Source organism: Mobula hypostoma, chromosome 8, assembly GCF_963921235.1.
Source record: "Mobula hypostoma chromosome 8, sMobHyp1.1, whole genome shotgun sequence".
Taxonomy (NCBI): Eukaryota; Metazoa; Chordata; class Chondrichthyes; order Myliobatiformes; family Myliobatidae; genus Mobula; species Mobula hypostoma.
Window position 1 is genome coordinate 131,581,711 of NC_086104.1, and position 16,436 is coordinate 131,598,146.

The 16,436-nt window shown below is 49.1% G+C and overlaps 1 protein-coding gene across 3 annotated transcripts in view; it reads right to left on the reverse strand.

The window, feature by feature from the left end:
* The window catches only part of LOC134350969 (fibroblast growth factor receptor 1-like), a 220,464-nt gene that overhangs the window by 48,347 nt on the left and 155,681 nt on the right, over positions 1–16,436 (reverse strand). For all 3 annotated transcript variants that reach the window (XM_063056900.1, XM_063056899.1, XM_063056898.1), the window contains one exon: positions 7,414–7,583. In XM_063056900.1, coding sequence (XP_062912970.1) covers positions 7,414–7,583 — 170 coding nt within the window. The remainder of the gene's footprint in view (positions 1–7,413; positions 7,584–16,436) is intronic.

Consider the following 16,436-nt stretch of genomic DNA (forward strand, 5'->3'; position numbering starts at 1 on the left):
ACTGGTACTCATTTCTCATTGGCTATTTCATTTATTTTAAAGTATTGTTCAATCTGCTCCATATATAATATCCAGTTCTTTGTTGTATAATCAAATGCATCAATCCTTCTGATGTTGCTAGCCACTTCTGCTCTTTATTTTTAATCATTATTATCACTGTTTATGAACCCGGTAATTCTTCCATTTTCTGTCTTTTACTTTTACTCTATCATCTGCGAAGCAGATTCAATGGGCTAAATAACTAATTCTGCTCCTATATCTTATGGTCTTCCCTTCTGCGAAGAAAACACCTTGTTATGAGGAAAATAAAATATGCTGCGCTTTTTAAAAACTCGACCGTTTCTCACTGTACTCTTTTATTAAATTCAAATGCCTTGCCGTGCTTCAACAGGTAGGTAGTTGTCTCAGGCTCATTTGAAACTCCCTCGTCACCACCGTTATGGTTTTGTAACTCTAAAATATTAAACTAATTAGAAACAAGGGAGCCAGGAGAAAACTCGTGTATGTTCGCTTTTACTTTAAGCAAGGCACGTGCGCGTGACACGATGGCGTGATGACGTATACCATTCACATATTTCAGACACGCATCAAAATGAATTATTTAAACAATGAAGGATGTTAATCAAACATTATATTTACAATATTACTCAAATATTACTGGCATATTAAATACTCAACACTGTCTACATGCCACTGGAAGTCAACACCAGGATGCAGGGCCAAGCATACCATTCACTGAGGTATAACAGGCCAGGGGTTCTGATCAACAGGGGCTCAGCCTAATCAACACAGGCTGAGCAACCTCCTTCTATGCCATAAACTTCGATTACAACCAAGCCCTCACCCCCCCCGAGGTCTGGGGAACTCTGAAACTCACAGAAAACTCCAACTGAGCCTCTGATTGTGAACTTCAGGAAGGGTAAGATGAAGGAACACATACCAATCCTCACAGAGGGATCAGAAGTGGAGAGAGTGAGCAGTTTCAAATTCCTGGGTGCCAAGATCCCTGAGGAACTAACCTGGTCCCAACATATTGATGTAGTTATAAAGAAGCCAAGGCAGCTTCATTAGGAGTTAGAAGAGGTTTGGTATGTCATCAAAAACACTCAAAAACTGACAGGCTGCATCACTGTCTGGTAGGGAGGAGCTACTGCACAGGTCCGAAAGAAGCTGCAGAGGGTCATAAATTTAGTTGGCTCATCTTGGGCACTAGCCTACAAAGTACCCAGGACATCTTCAGGGAGTGGTGACTCAGAAAGGTAGTATCCATTATTAAGGACCTCCAGCACCCAGGGCATGCCCTTAGCGATTCAGGAACAGCTTCTTCCCTTCTGCCATCCGATTCCTAAATGGACATTGAACCCATGAATGCTTCTTCACTATTCTAATATATATTATTTTTGTTTTTTTGCAGGATTTTTACTGTATTCAATATACATAAACTGTAATTGATTTACTTATTAATTTATTATCTTTTTCTTCTCTATTATGTATTACATTGAACTGCTGCTGCGAAGTTAACAGTTTCACAACAGATGCTGGTGATAATAAACCTGATTCTGATTCTGAACTCAAAGGTGGGGAGGTGAGCTTTTCAAAGGCCTAAGCCTTATGAACAGAGGCACCCCATTCATCCATCTCTGAGCTGAGGTGGGCAGCTGCAGCAACCCATCTCCTCGACAGACCCTGGACAGGGCAAAAGGCAGTGGAGGAGCAGGGTAAGTTCTCAAGCCTTGGCCACTGATGTTCAGCACACGAGAGGTTAAATGCAGCAGAGGCTGACCGAACAGAACCTTATTGCTCCCTGGCAATGTACTGGGGGTTGAATGTGACGCTGGCCCCCAGCACCCCCAATGAGAAAGCGCAGGGCCAACCAGCACAAAATACCCTCTGCCAGTGACCCTGGCTCTGGCTGTGAGTGTTGGAATAATCTGTTTCATCTACTGTGCCACAGGCCTGAGGTGCTCCAATTGTCAGAGCAGCCACTCAGAGCCGTGACTCCAGCACATCTGGCTGCTGCCGGTGTCAAACAGCTGAGCCTGTGGAGCAGGGGCCCTTTCATCCCTGTAAAGCTGTAGAAACAATCAGTCTCGAGGCCAGTGTTAGGTTTCACCTGGAGTCTCTGGCTGAAGCAAGGCTGAGTGGCTTCCGAAAAATCTTGCTGGATTAAGAGACTCAGGGGGTAAAATCAGCTGCGGTGTTACTAGGACAGAAAATGTCTAGTCCTCATTAAGCATTCCATGTCCTTCTGGGGAAAGAGTACTCTAATTCAACATCCATAAATTTCCCCTATGGCGCTCAGCGTCTTCGATCAACATTGCTAATCGTTCAATATTGTGCAGAACTAATTAGAAGCCTAACCAAACTAATCCCTTCTGTCTGCACGTGGTCTGTATCCCCCCCATTTTTAGCACATTCATGTGCCTATCTAAGATCTTCTTAAACACCTGCATGGTGCCTTCCATCACCACCACACCTGGCAGTGCAGTCCAGGTTAAAAAAACCTGCCCCGCACATCTCCTTCGAACTTATCCCCCTCCCACCTCAAATTCATGTCTTCTGGTATTTGACATTTTGACCCTTGGAAAAAGATACCTGTTGTCCACTCTATCTACGCCTCTTGTAAACTTCTGACACTTCAGACGAAACAACTAGAGTGTGTCCAACCTCTCCTTATAGAACATAACCTCTAATCTGGGCAGCATCCCAGTAAACCCTCCAAAACTCTCCCCAAAGTCTTTTTCCAAATCCATCCTATAATGGGGCAATCAAAACTCAGCCCCACCTGAGTTTTATAAAACCGCTTTAATAAACTGTGTTCCTGTTTCCATGTGCAGGAATGCACTGGGTCTGAGTGCATCTGGCATGGTGGGGAGTTTGCACATTCTTCCTGTGACTTCATGTTTCTCTCAGATGCTTTAGTCCCCCCACCTTTTTAGTCTGGTGTCTCCCCCCCACCTCCTTTCCAGATCTGAAGAGGGGTCTTGACCCGAAAAGTCAACTGTGTGTTTGTTTCCACAGATGCTGTCTGACCTGCTGAGCCCTTCCAGCACTTCGTGTGTGTTGCTTTGGATTTCCAGCACCTGCAGAAGGTTCTTTGTGCTCTAGTTTCTGCCTGTAAACCAAACAGGTGCGAGTTGCTAGAGTGATTGGCTGCTGTAAATTGCAACCCCCCCCCCACCACCACCCCTGGCAATGTGTGCGTGAGGGGTAGAATCTGGGGGAGTTGATGGGAATGTGGGAAGAAAAAAATGGGATTAGTGTAAACAGGATAGTATGGAGTCAGTGGGCTGAAGGGTCTGCCCATATTCATAAATACAACAGAGGAGTGGTTTTCTGGATACAAGAATCCTACAGTGTTCCTGCAGTCTAGATGAAACTCTCTCACAGGTAAAGGTCACCAATTTGAGTGGCAATGAAGTGCATTACAGATTTGAAGGAAGTTTATTTTTTAATAAGATCCCTTCACATCCTGAGTGGGGCGATCCATTATCTGGATTATCTCAGCCGTGTCATTATACAGAAGTAATCCAATATCATAACAATTGGATTTACTCTTGAAGATAACATTTGCGGAGCTGTGGAAAAAGAGCTTGACAAGTGGAGCAAATAGATTGAAGACAGCAAGTAGCTAGTAGGAGTACGAAGGGCCTCTGGTGTTGTTATCTGAACATGTGGACCCTCCCTCAGGCTGACCCCAGTCCCACTTGGAGACTCACTAATGATACCTCCAACATCAACACCAAATTTGAACCCAGCAATGCTGTTCCCAGCCCCGTCAAGCTTGCAACCCCTTTATAAACATCACGGGACGATGGCTAACTGGGAAATCTACAAGATGTCACTGTTATCCTGCTGTCAGTAAACTCTTGAATGGACCTCTTGGATCTCTCATCTACCTCATCATGGCTCTTGTACTTTATTGTCTACCTATACCGAACTTTCTCTGTAACACTCTATTCGACAGTGTTACTTTATCCCCTTTGTAATACCCTCATCAACGCTCCCTCTAATTTTATTTTACAGATGCACAGACTAACCACTGCTCTGAGCAGGAAACATTTACATGGCCTGAAAACTGTGTGACACTTTAAATGTTTTATTATTATTATTTTGAAAATTTATGGATTATATTCATTAATACAAAATTAATGATGGGGTATTTCAAAATTATGTTAACAGATTTCAAAATTATACTAACATTATATAAAAGAAAATTCTAGCTGCGTGGCAACAAAGGCTATGTGCACGGGAGCATTTCAGTTAGTGCGGGGCCATTCACCCATGCAGATTGGAGGGAACAGTGGTCTCCATGTACTTGTTTATGGAAAGATATGTGTGGACAGCATGCAAAGTTTTTTTCACTGTATCTTAGTGCAAGTGATAATGATAAACAACTTACTACTGCAGTTATTTGCCAAGACTAATCTGACAGCACCTCCCAAATCTGCCCCTGAAGATCACACGCTCTTTCTGACTTGCCAAGGGTTGCTTGCTCATTTGATTTATTTATTATTTATCTGTTTGCTTGTTTGTTTATTTAGAGATAGTACACCGTAACAGCCCCTTCTGGCCCTTCGAGCCCAATTACACCTATGTGCCCGATTAACGCAAGTCTTGGGATGTGGGAAGAAACTGGAGCATCCGGAGGAAACCTACACGGTCACGGGGAGAATTTACCAACTCCTTACAGACAGTGGTGGGTATTGAACCTGGGCTGCTGGCACCGTAAAGCGTTGCGCTAACCGTGCCAGCCCAAATGTTGCTGGCTCATTGTCACGGGGCCAAACTCCAGCAGAACTGAGGGAGCACCTTCACAGCCAACCTACCAACCTTTCTCAACATGACGTTGGGAGACGCGGTAAGTGCCACTCTTTCCAGAGGTGACGTCATTCTGAAAAGGGAATGCTTTCAAAATTATCGAGAGCCAACTGTGGAAGCTTGCTGTGCGCTCTGGCCGCCACTGTTCCTGCAGTACAACAAAGACCTGTGCTTCTGAAGCATCTCAGTGACTTCTGGGAAGTGTTGAAGGATTGAGAAAGGTGCTACGGAAACCCAATAACATTTTGCTTCACTTAATCCCTTGTTATATTCGCCAGCAGAAAAACCAATCCATCAGTCTCAGTTTCAGCCCTGTGGGCAAGGGAGCTCAGGGCTGCTACGGGGGGAGCCAGTGAAGGGCACCAAACACATCACTCTATGCCAGCACTCGGTCCGTCCCACAGGCTCGCCAATGCTCCCCACAGCACTTCCTCGCCAACCTCCTCACTACTCAGATTTACGCGCAGAGCAGGCACTCAAATATCTTTGAAGAGTTAAATAAAACAAAATCCAACAGTTCAGTGCAGCACAGATCAATTCAAAGAGTTGGCGGGAATGCAGTCCATTAAAATGAAACAAAAGAAGTTGGCTCATTAAAGATGAGTGCTTTTTATGGAGCACTAAGCCTTTGCTGGAGGCACTGATATCTGATGCACAGAGCTCAGCAGCCAGGCAACTCTACAGCAAACCTGCTAGGATTTGCTTTAACTGGCACCTGGGATTTTATTACTGCATCCTTGGGCTTTCAGAACACTTAATCTCCTTTTACACCTGGCTGCTGAGATCTATACAGAAGGCACTATCCTCCACCACTGGCCCCTCCCCATCTCCAACACCTCCTCCACCTCCCCAGCCCCCTGCACCTCTTTTGCCAAGGCAGAGCAGACTATAGACCATGGGATTAGTATAAATGGTGCATTCCTATTTTTTTTATATGTAGAAATTTCTTTCCTTCTCTTGTGTACCTGCATTTCCCACCTGCCTCCAGACCTGAAATTCTCTCCCCAATCCTCTTCAGAACAAGATGTTCCTTAAGCACTCTTTGACCGACTGTTGGGCCATCCCTAAATGCGACTCAGTGTCAATCCTGTCATTGAGTCCCATATAGAAGCTGGCTCTATCAAAATTAGATAAAGAAAACTCATTCTAATTAATAAAACCCTTAGAGACCAAGGTAGCGTAGCAGTTAGTGTGCGCTGTTACAGCTTGGGACATCGGAGTTCAGAGTTCAATTCTGGCGCCATGTCTAAGTAGCTTGCACGTTCTCCCCATGACCGTCTGGGTTTCTTCCGGGTACTCCGGTTTCCTCCCAGAGTCCACAGTCGTACCGGTCAGTCAGTTAATTAGTTACTGTAATTTGTCCTGTGATTGGGCTGCTTTTATATCGGAGAGGTGTGTGGTTCGTTGGGCTGGAAAGGTTGTTCCATGGCGTTTCTCTAAATAAGTACATAGATGGACAGATGGCACTCAAGAGACTGCAAATGGTGGGACTGGGAGCAACAAACTATCTGCTAGAGGAACTCAGTGGGAGTGGGTTGAACAACATTCGTTGGGGGTGGGGGGTGGGGAGCGGGGAGAGGGGATTGTCAACCTTTCCATCTGTTCTGACGGCTCCCCTGGCTGAGGAGTCTACAGCCAGGGAAACGGAGTAAGGGGTTGGCCATTTGAAGACAGAGGTTTGGAGAAATTTCTTCACTCAGAAGGCAATGAACCCTTGGATTTCCCCAACTCTCGAGGGAGGAGGGAATGAGATCAGGATTGTAAAATTCTGTCAGTTCCAGAATGGTTCCTACAGATGCCATAACCACAACTTTTAAAAGTGGAGGAGAGAAAACCATTTTGCTTGATACTGCTCGTGAGGAAAATGATGGAATATGTGGCACTTAGAAAACAACAAGATTGGGCAGAGTCAGCATGTTGGAAAGGGAACCACCATCTGCTGGAACTTTTTTTGCAACTGGAAAATATTAGATAAATGTGATGCAGTGTACTTGGACGTTCGAGATATCCGGAGCTATCGGGAGTAACGTATTGGCAAGCTTTGAGGATCGGTCAATGGGCAGAAAACAGAACGAATCATTAGTTGGCTTTCAGGTTGGAAGACTGTGACCAATGGGTACCACAGGGATCAGTGTTGTGATGTCTGCTGGTCACAGTCTCAGGGTAGGAGGGTCAAGAGTAATATATACAAGCTCGCTCATACCTCAAAGGGGCAGGTTGTGAAGACGATGTAGGGGACATTGACAGGATCAGTAATGAGCAGCATACAACATGGAAGAATATGAAGTTATCCACCATGAAACATACTATACAATATTATAAACACCACCCGTTGAACAAAAATTAATCAGATACAGTACTCTTCAAACGTCAAGAGATTGAAAAGTGTTGGTGCTCCAGGGGAATCAAAGGTTAGTGATCAAAGGGCCTGCGGTAAGATGTCAACCACCATCTTATTGAAGGGTAGAGCAGCTGAAGGGGGCCTGAGCATCTCATCCAGTTACAGGGTGACTTTTCCACAGATGCTAAGCCATTAGAAGCTGGCTTCAACCTGAAGTGTGTCTGTGGCCAAGGCTGCAACTAGAACCCTACCTTGTATCCACCGATTCGGTGATCTGGCTTGAAGTCTTTGCCATTCTTCAACCAGCGGAGAATGGGTGGTGGGTTACCAGCTGCCGGGCACCGGAACTTCACCGTCTTCATCGCCGGCACAGCATGGAGTTTCTTCTCCATCTTCTCCGGCTGAACCCAGTACGGGGATCCTGCCAAGAACAAGAGTCAGAGCTCATGGGTCCTGCCTGACGATGGCACGGGCTGACACCAGGACATGCTTACCCAGAGTCAATGAATAAACAAGGTTCACATTTTAGCTGCGGGGTGCGCTTTACATTCAATGTTTATTTTTGCAACGGAGAGAATTATGTGTAGGTTACCACTGGTTTGGCACAGGTCACACAAGATCGTATGAAAACTGGCTGAGACAGAAGGGCTGTCTCCTGTTCCATTGAGTCACCAACCTTAACCACCTTTCAATTTGGTGCCTGCTGGTGCGCCCTTCTTGCCCCCACCTTCAGTAGTCCTGTTGTCTAGCCACCAAGCTCTGTTCTCCCCTCCCCCGACAAACAAACCTCTTTGCCTCGCCCTCCTCCCTCAAAACCTGTGCCTTTCAGCCAGCTGATGACTCTCATTTGGATGTGGTGAGAGAGCTTCCATGGAGAGATGACTGAGGGCGTTCTCACATTGACACCGGCCTCTTACGCCAACACACGCTCCTCGTAGAATCATTCCCTCCTGCCACGAAGTTGCCTCACCCCAGAAAATCCGATGTTCTTTCCAACCCTGCACATCCCTTTGATAGAAGATCACATCAACAGCCACCTGGGGGGGGGGGTGGGGGGAGAGGATTAACCTGAGCAGGGCACCCTGGGCCTAGTTACAATCGGCGGTGTAAGTGATAGCCTAGAGCAGGGATCGTGAGGCTTCCTGGCCCCTTCCCCCACCTGCCATTGATCCTTTTGACATTCCTGAAATAGTATTGGGTTTTATTTCTGCACTGATACGTGATTAAGATCAGGAGATGACAAAGCTGGTTCCAGCTCGGCTCCTGAGCCATCAGTCAGAGCTGCCAGCGGCTGCTTGCAGCTGTCATCTTCAGCAAGCACAAGGAGACGGTTGTTTTAATCCGTCGCTGGACGGGCTTACGCGTCCCAGCTTGCATTTTAAACTGCAGCCTCGCCGTGCAAGAGCACGAAACGCAAACCCTGGGGCTCCGTGCACCCAAGACCGTGTTCAACAGCTGCTTCAGGGCCTGAACGGCAATCAGCTGCACAATACAGGAGCAATGGCATCAAACGCGGGTCAAATACAGGCAGACGGGCATCCTGGCCAGCACAAGTTGGCCTGAAGGGCCTCCTTCTGCACTGTACGACTATGACTACCAACAAAGAACAAGAGGAAGCCCACACCACTTTCTCTGTAGCTTTTACAGTTTATTCTGCACTGTTATTGTTTTACCCTGTTCAATCACAGCATACTGTGGAATGAATCGATCTGTGCGGACAGAATGCAAGAATCTCAGTACAAATGACGATACAATACATTGCCCATACTCCACTCTGCAAAAATATTGTGGTCAATCCAACTCTGTGTTCCTGCCTATTCATGGTAAACTTTCAATCCCTCCCCAAGAACCCACCTCCCTCAGCCTTAGGACACCCTGCCCCTGACGCTTTTGGCGAAAGGGAGCTCCAAAGGCTCTTAACTAACTAACTAACTCTGTCCCAGCTCAAAGTAAATTTATTATCAAAGTACATATATATCACCATATACAACCCGTGAGATACTTTTTCTTGCGGTTATTCACAGTAGATACAAAGAAACACTGTAAAGTCAATGAAACAACACAGACAAGATGAGCAAACATAACCCCTGTGCAAAAGACAACAAAAACTGTGTAAATAATAACCTCAGAGGAGACCGGTGCCATTGGCTGGTGCCCCTGATGAAAAGCCTCCTCAAGCAATCCAGTGCCGGACCTGCTCCGAGATTAAAAGCTCAAAGCACCCTGAACACCAGAGTGTATCTGCGATCTGACAGGGCTGAGCTGGACGTAATCTTACCGCTGCGAGGACGATCTTCTCCACCCAGTTCACCACAGCGTGGTGGCCAAGACGGTGCAGCATTTAGAGCTGCTGCCCCACCCGGGTTCAATCCTGACCTTGGATGCTGCCTGAGTTTGCGTGTTTTAATTTTAAAATCTTACTCAAGAGATACAGCGCTGAACACACGCTTCCAATGAGCCGCAGCGCCCAGCAACCCATCTATTTAACCCGAGCCTAATCACAGGACAATTTACAATCACCAATTAACTTTGGACTGTGGGAGGAAAGCAGAGCACTTGAGAAAACCCATGCGGTCATGGGGAGAGTGTACAAACTCCTTACAGACAGCACCGGAATTGAACTCCAAACTCTGATCCCCTGGGCTGCAGTAGCATCGCGCTAACCACTACTTCTCTCAACGGCCGTGTGGGTTTCCTCTGGGCTCCAGCTTCCTCCCACGTCCTAACGACGGGGGAGTTGGGTGCAGCTGTAGAGCACAGAAACAGGCCCTTCGGCCTGTCACGTCCATACTAACCACTTTGTCCACCTGCACTACCCCTGTTTGTGCCAAGGACCGTAACTACGTCCTGATGATTCAAGTGTCTAGGCTGTTGCTTAATTGGTTACTGCTAACTACCCCTAATGTAGGTAAGTGGCAAAGAACTTCAAGGGGAATAAATCTATTTTAGTTAAGTTGCAGACATACAGAGAGATGAGAGGTGTTATAGAGCAAATGGGAAGCCAGGGTGGAGTCTCCTCCCGTCTTACAGTAAATAGCTGAATGGACCCAGTGGCCTGGATCAGTGATGCCCAGGCATGAGCTCCAGTGGGAATTTACCTTAAAAAGCCTAAGTTCAGTTAACTAAACTGGAAATCACTAGCAGACAGGGTGGTCAAACCAGCAAACCGATGGGCAGTCACGTTTCAGGTTCCAGGTTCCATCTGGACAAGTGTGCAGGCTCTCAGTCCAGATGGAGGTTCTTGACCCCAAAACGCCGCCTGTCCATTTCCCTCCACGGATGCCGCCTGACCCGCTGAGCTCCTCCAGCAGTTTGCTCACTGCCCTAGATTCCAGCACGTGTGGTAAAACTGGGCTCGGTGACTTCCACTGGGAAATGAAGCTGGCTAACCTTATGTGTCATGGGCCTGTGCGTGAACCCAGACCCTCGGCATCTTAATTGCCCCTGAAATAGCCCCTGCATCCACACACACACACACACACACAGTTCAAGAGCAATAAACAGCAACAGTGACAAGACAAAATTAATAAAATCCCTTTCACTGACAAGCAGGTTTCCCTGTGGCCAAGTGGGAGAGAGCTCGTTTAATTTTTAACCTCAGTGACGTGCTTTAAATTGCCATTTCAGGCACACTAAACAAGGATTCACTGTGCACCTGTGAATGCCATTGTCTCATCTCTGCATTCATTACGGAAATCACACGCTTCAGAATGGGCTGACCTTACGAAGAACCAACAGGCAGATTAATCAAGAGAGCCAGAGGCACAGGCAGGTATAGAGTTCCAGCGTTTGCTTCTGAAGTCGATGAGCATTCACTCAAGATTACCAGCCACCTGGTAGGAATCATCAGGTGGGGAGGGTGAGGGCTGGGAGATGTAAAATGGGTCGCCTAAAATCAGGTCTCTTTTCCCCTTTAGGTGGGACGCGTTCCATCTGATGGTTCCAGCCCAGCATTGATGTTGGGAGCTGTTCTCGGTTTCAGCCACTGCTTTGCCGGTGGCAACCGTGTCCCTCTTTCCGCTGACAGTGGAAAGGCATGGGTATCCCGAACAAGATAAAAGCTGCAGATGCTGGAAATCCAAAGCAACGCACACACAGGATGGCGGAGGAACTCAGCAGGCCAGGCAGCACCCATGGGAGAGAGGAAACAGTCGGCATCCCAATGAAGGGCCTCGGCTGCCCGGCCTGCTGAGTTCCTCCGGCGTTTTGTGTGTGTCGACGAGTGTCTTGAGCTGCCTGAAGAGGTCCGAGGTGGAAAGCAATGGAAGAAATTGAATTCCGAGTCCCTGATTCTCTGCTGTAGGAGAGTGATGCAAACCTCTGGCCAGAGCTGTGAGAACTGACAGGTTCGATCGATATTACGCACAGACACATGCCTGCACTCTTTAAAGGCACCCGTTAGTCTTGCGAGACCATGGATCTGCGCCTGGAAAGTCTTTGCTCTCCAGGGCGCAGGCCTGGGCAAGGTTGTATGGAAGACCTGCAGTTGCCCATGCTGCAAATCTCCCCTCTCCACGACACCGATGTTGTCCAAGGGAAGGGCACTAGGACCCATACAGTTTGGCACAGGTGTCGTCGCAGAGCACTGTGTGATTAAGCACCTTGCTCAAGGACACAACACGTTGCCTCGGCTGGGGCTCGAACTCACGACCTTCAGATCGCTAGTCGAATGCCTTAACCACTTGGCCATGTGCATGCATATGAACACACTAACACACAGAGAAGCATGGCTTTCCACAAACAATTTGATAATCAGACGTGTGGCTCTCGATCCCATTCACAAGCCGACGCGGGCAAGATTCCAGACAACGTAAGAGTTCTCTACGTGATGAGACCCCCTCCCCCGTCACAATTGGGTTTCTGTGACTGATTGGTAAGTATATAAAAGCCAGGCCTTCAGAGGACATACCCAAGTGAACAGCGCACTGATGATGTCTCTCGCACGGTGACGAAACGTTTGCAAATGGATTGCCAAGATCAGAGAACAACCCAACCCAACCCAACCCCCACCACCTGAGCTACACATTTTCCGAGTTATTTCCATAAACACAAACAAACACACGTGCATGCAATCAGACACAAACACACAAATGCACATAAACACAAACACACTGAATAAACCCATTTCTGTTCAGCTTTTAGCTTCGATTGGACAAGGGCTGCGATCTCTTCTATAGTCACTGAAGCTGGGAGCCATCCCTACCATGGTCCTCCCGGTTATGACATGGACCCTGTGGTACAACACCTGCTGTGGTTCTGTGGTGTGTGCTACCACTTCCAAGTCTGAAGGACCGAGGTCCATGTACCACTGAGGAATTGCTGTTGTCTGTGATATCCGGAGGAAGATGCCCCAAAGGTAGGCCACTGACACTATCACAAGGAAACAGAGGGGGTTCTCCTTGGCACCCTATCTAATATTTACCCTTCAGTAATGCTTTATTTTGACTGTGGGAGCTTGCTGTGCACAAAGTGACTGCTATGATCAAAGTGGTTACTGCACCCATTTTTTGTAACCGGCTACAGGCCATCCCAAGGCAATGAGGTTGTCCAGAGGTAGAAGCCTCTGCGCGCCCCCCCCCACCCCTGTTAACGAGCTGCTTCTACATCCACTGGCTCATCAGTTAACAATTAAGTGAGAGTGAACGGCAGACATCAACAGACCCAGCACGTTCCCACCCAATCCGGCTTGAAACAAGAAACACGACACCATCATCTGTCAGCTAGTGCAGCACGGAATTTTCTTCTTTTGTTTCAAATCTCTGCTGCCTTCCAAAAAAAAATCAGTCTTGGTTTTGTGGCGTTCTCTTGTCTGAGCTCTCCAGCTATCACCTGTCAAGGCTTCCCAACTCTGTTGGTTGGAAATTCTTGAGAATTTAACTTGAGCACGTTAATGATTAATGATAGAGTGGCATAGCAGAGTACCAGTTAGGATAACACTTTATGCACCAGCAATCACCAATCAGGGCTCAGTTCTAGGAGCTTGCATGTTCCCTCTAGGACTCCATGAGTTCCTCCGGGTGCTCCAGTTTCCTCCCATATTCCAGAGGCCTATGGATTAGGGTCAGGGATTGAGCTGTGGACATGCTATGTTGGTGCTGGAAGTGTAGCGACGCTTAAGGGCTTCTCCCAGCACAATTCTCAGTGTTGGTCGTTGACGCAAATGGCCACTGTGTGCGTGTGACAAATAAAGCTAATCTTAAACACACATAAAGCTCAGTGAAGTGAGGTCCACTGCGTTGCTTCTTCATGGCCCTCACGCCGGTTACTGCTCATGCTCTGATCGACGGCGTGCTTGGTAAGCAGAGTAACATCCGCTATCCTCCTGTCACAGCTTTAAGGTGCAACGGAAGAGGCCTAGTGGGGGATTTGGGAATATGTTTTTCACCCAAACGATAGATGGGGGCAGAGAATCTCACAATACTGAAGAATCCATTATTCCCAGGGCAGAGCAGACTATAGGCCATGGGATTAGTATAAATGTGCATGGTTTTTACTTGTTTTATGTAGAGATTCTTTGTGGAGTAGGCCCTTCCAGCCCTTCAGGCCACGGCGCCCAGCAACCCAACAACTCCACCGCGGGACATTGTGGAGTAGAACCTTCAGCTGTCTAGCAACCCCCAACAACTCCCGGGGTCAGACACAGAGTGGAGCTGTGCTGACTGAGCTGGGAGAAATCGAAGGAAAACTACTGGATAAAGTTCGTGGAATACTTTGGAGGTGGCTCTAAAAGTCTCTTGGACAACTGAGTGAGTGACGGCGTTGGCGTGGAAGCTCGGTGTGGAGTTTTTGCTGCCGGTTTGGACTGGGTTTGTTGGCGGCTGCTTACTGCGTAGCTCCCAGCTGCGGCCGCTGGCAACTCGCCAGTAAGCCGGTTCGCTCCAAAACCGGAGGCAAACGCCGTCGTTTTCCCCCCATTGACATCGGGGCAACGTTCCTCCTCCATTGTTTTCCTGATTTTTCGTCCGGTGTCGGTGCCGGAGCATCTGGAAGGATGTTTCGGCCTCTCCCGGCCTGGGTCTCTGCAAGTCCGATGGAGCCTTTCCTGGCGCCGAGCCAGCGAGGAACTGTCGACTGCAAACTTTCCCGGCCAGTTACTCGTTTCGCTCCAGGACTTCTAATCGACAGCGCTGTAGGATTCTCGGACTGGAAAGAGCGCCAGCATGCCGGACCGGTCTCCAGGAAGTCGCGGGCCTTCGGGGAGTTACGCAAGGGCGGCTGCCTCCCCGGCCTCGGACAACGCCCTGTTTCGGTCGGTGAAGGTGGAACGTGGGGTGCAATGTATTTTGCGCCCTGGAATGACACTAGAAAAGTGTACGGAGGCAATGGAGGACCTTGTGGGGAAAGGTGGTATTCTGGCCACCGAGAAGGAGTTCGGAAAGGCGGTGTTCTATCTGGTGAATGAAGAGCTAGTGCACCGGGCCCTAAGCAGGGGAGTCACGGTGGACAACATCTTTTTACCTATGGAGCTGGTGACGGCCCCCACGCAACGTATCGTGCTTGGGCATGTTAAGCCTTTCATTCCAAATGAGGACTTGCTTCCCCCACTGGCCCGTTTAGGGCAAGTAAGGTCGGAGATCACTGCCATCCGACACAAATTTAAGAGACGCACCCTCCGCACCGTAATCTCTTTCCGGCGTCAGGTTTTCATGCAGCTGGAAAGGGAGGACGATGTTGAGGGCCGCTTTACTGTCCGGCACGAGGGAGTAGATTATCAGGTGTACTGGAGCTCCGAGCGCCCACGGTGCCATGCGTGCAGGGAGGTGGGGCACTTTCGGAGGGACTGTCCTGCCGCCCGGAACCCGAGGGAGCCCACTTCGGGCACCAGTGCCGCAGCTACCTCTGCCCCTGATCCTACTCCTGCGCGTGCGCCTGCACCTGCATCTGACCCTGCCCCCGCCCGTGATCCTGCCCCAGCCCCTCACCCTGCCCCTACCCCTACCCCGTCCCTACTTCTACGGTTGGGTCGGTCCCTGCTCCTCTCCCTGTAGTTCAGGTGGGGGACGGGGTGGAGTCTGTGCGGAGTAAGAAGGCAAAGGGGAAATCCAAACATAGTAAGAAGCGGGCCTTTGAGGCCGCAGAGCTCACACCCGTTTCGTCTGAAGTGGAGCGTGGGGCTCGGGGAGGTGCGCAAGCAGACGGGGCGATGGAAACAGAAGGCGCCGCCCCATCGGTGAAGCCTGCACCTGTGTGCTCCTCCAGCGTCAAGAGGAGAAGGGAACGTTCCCGCAAGAGGGCAGGGGATGTAGATGCGGGGGAGTCCCAGGAAGGGGTGGGAATCCGGGTAGGGGTTGGTTCTAAACCTGAGTCCTCAGATGTAGCCACCAGTCCTGGGGTAGATGGTGTGGTTGTGCAAAAAGCTTGTGATAGGCCTGTTTGCACAAATGAGGCAGCCCTGGAGGCCTCCACCCAGGACCTACAAGTCAGCGCCTCTCTGGAGGCCAGTGTACCGAATAGTGTAAGAGGAGACGAGGCAAAGCTCTCTCATTCTCAGCACCAGGCGGCTTATGAATCCCTTGGACCAAAGGTGCTGGGTTCCCCTCTATGCCTGCCCCCTAGGGAGGACGATATTCTGTGCACATCGACCCCAGCAATAAATGACTTGCAGGGAGTCCCTGGGGATTGTCTCTCCACTGTCGCAAATGTGGATGAGGCTGATGCGACGGTGGAGCAGGCAGGTAAGAGCGAGGTGCCCGCTGCGCGGTGTGGGTCGCAGGCGCAGCCATCTATTGGAACATGCGGGGAGGCCGATGGGGATTCTGTCTGCAGTGACGGGTTGGAGGGGGACTCTTTCGATAGTGAAACAATGGACATCCTCACCCCTCCTGAGAAATTCTCATTGATACCTGTAGAGGAAATTAAGCATTTCATTCTCACCTCTGAGGGTGCCAAGCACCGGCCTCAGCTAGCCTCGCTTCGCTGGCCCAGCATGCCGAGGCTGGTGAGGTCCCTGCGAGTCATCCTCAGACGAAAGGGAAAGGGAAAGAGGAATGCGGTGGTGGGGAACGACAGACGGCAACTAAAATCTTTCCTGGATGACCTAGTAAGGGACATCAGAGGGAGAAGCAGCCTCGCTCCTACGGGGGATGGTGGGTCACAGGGTGTTGCTGGTACCGCTCGAGCCCGGAAAGCAAAAGGTATCCTTGCTTTCTTTCCGGACAGTGTGGTGGAAGGCGCCTCCGCTCTCACCGAAATGGGCGCAGCTGCTGAGACCTAGTGTGCTCCCGCCATGAAGCTTACCATAGCTAGTCTCAATGTAAACGGCAGTAAGGGTCCT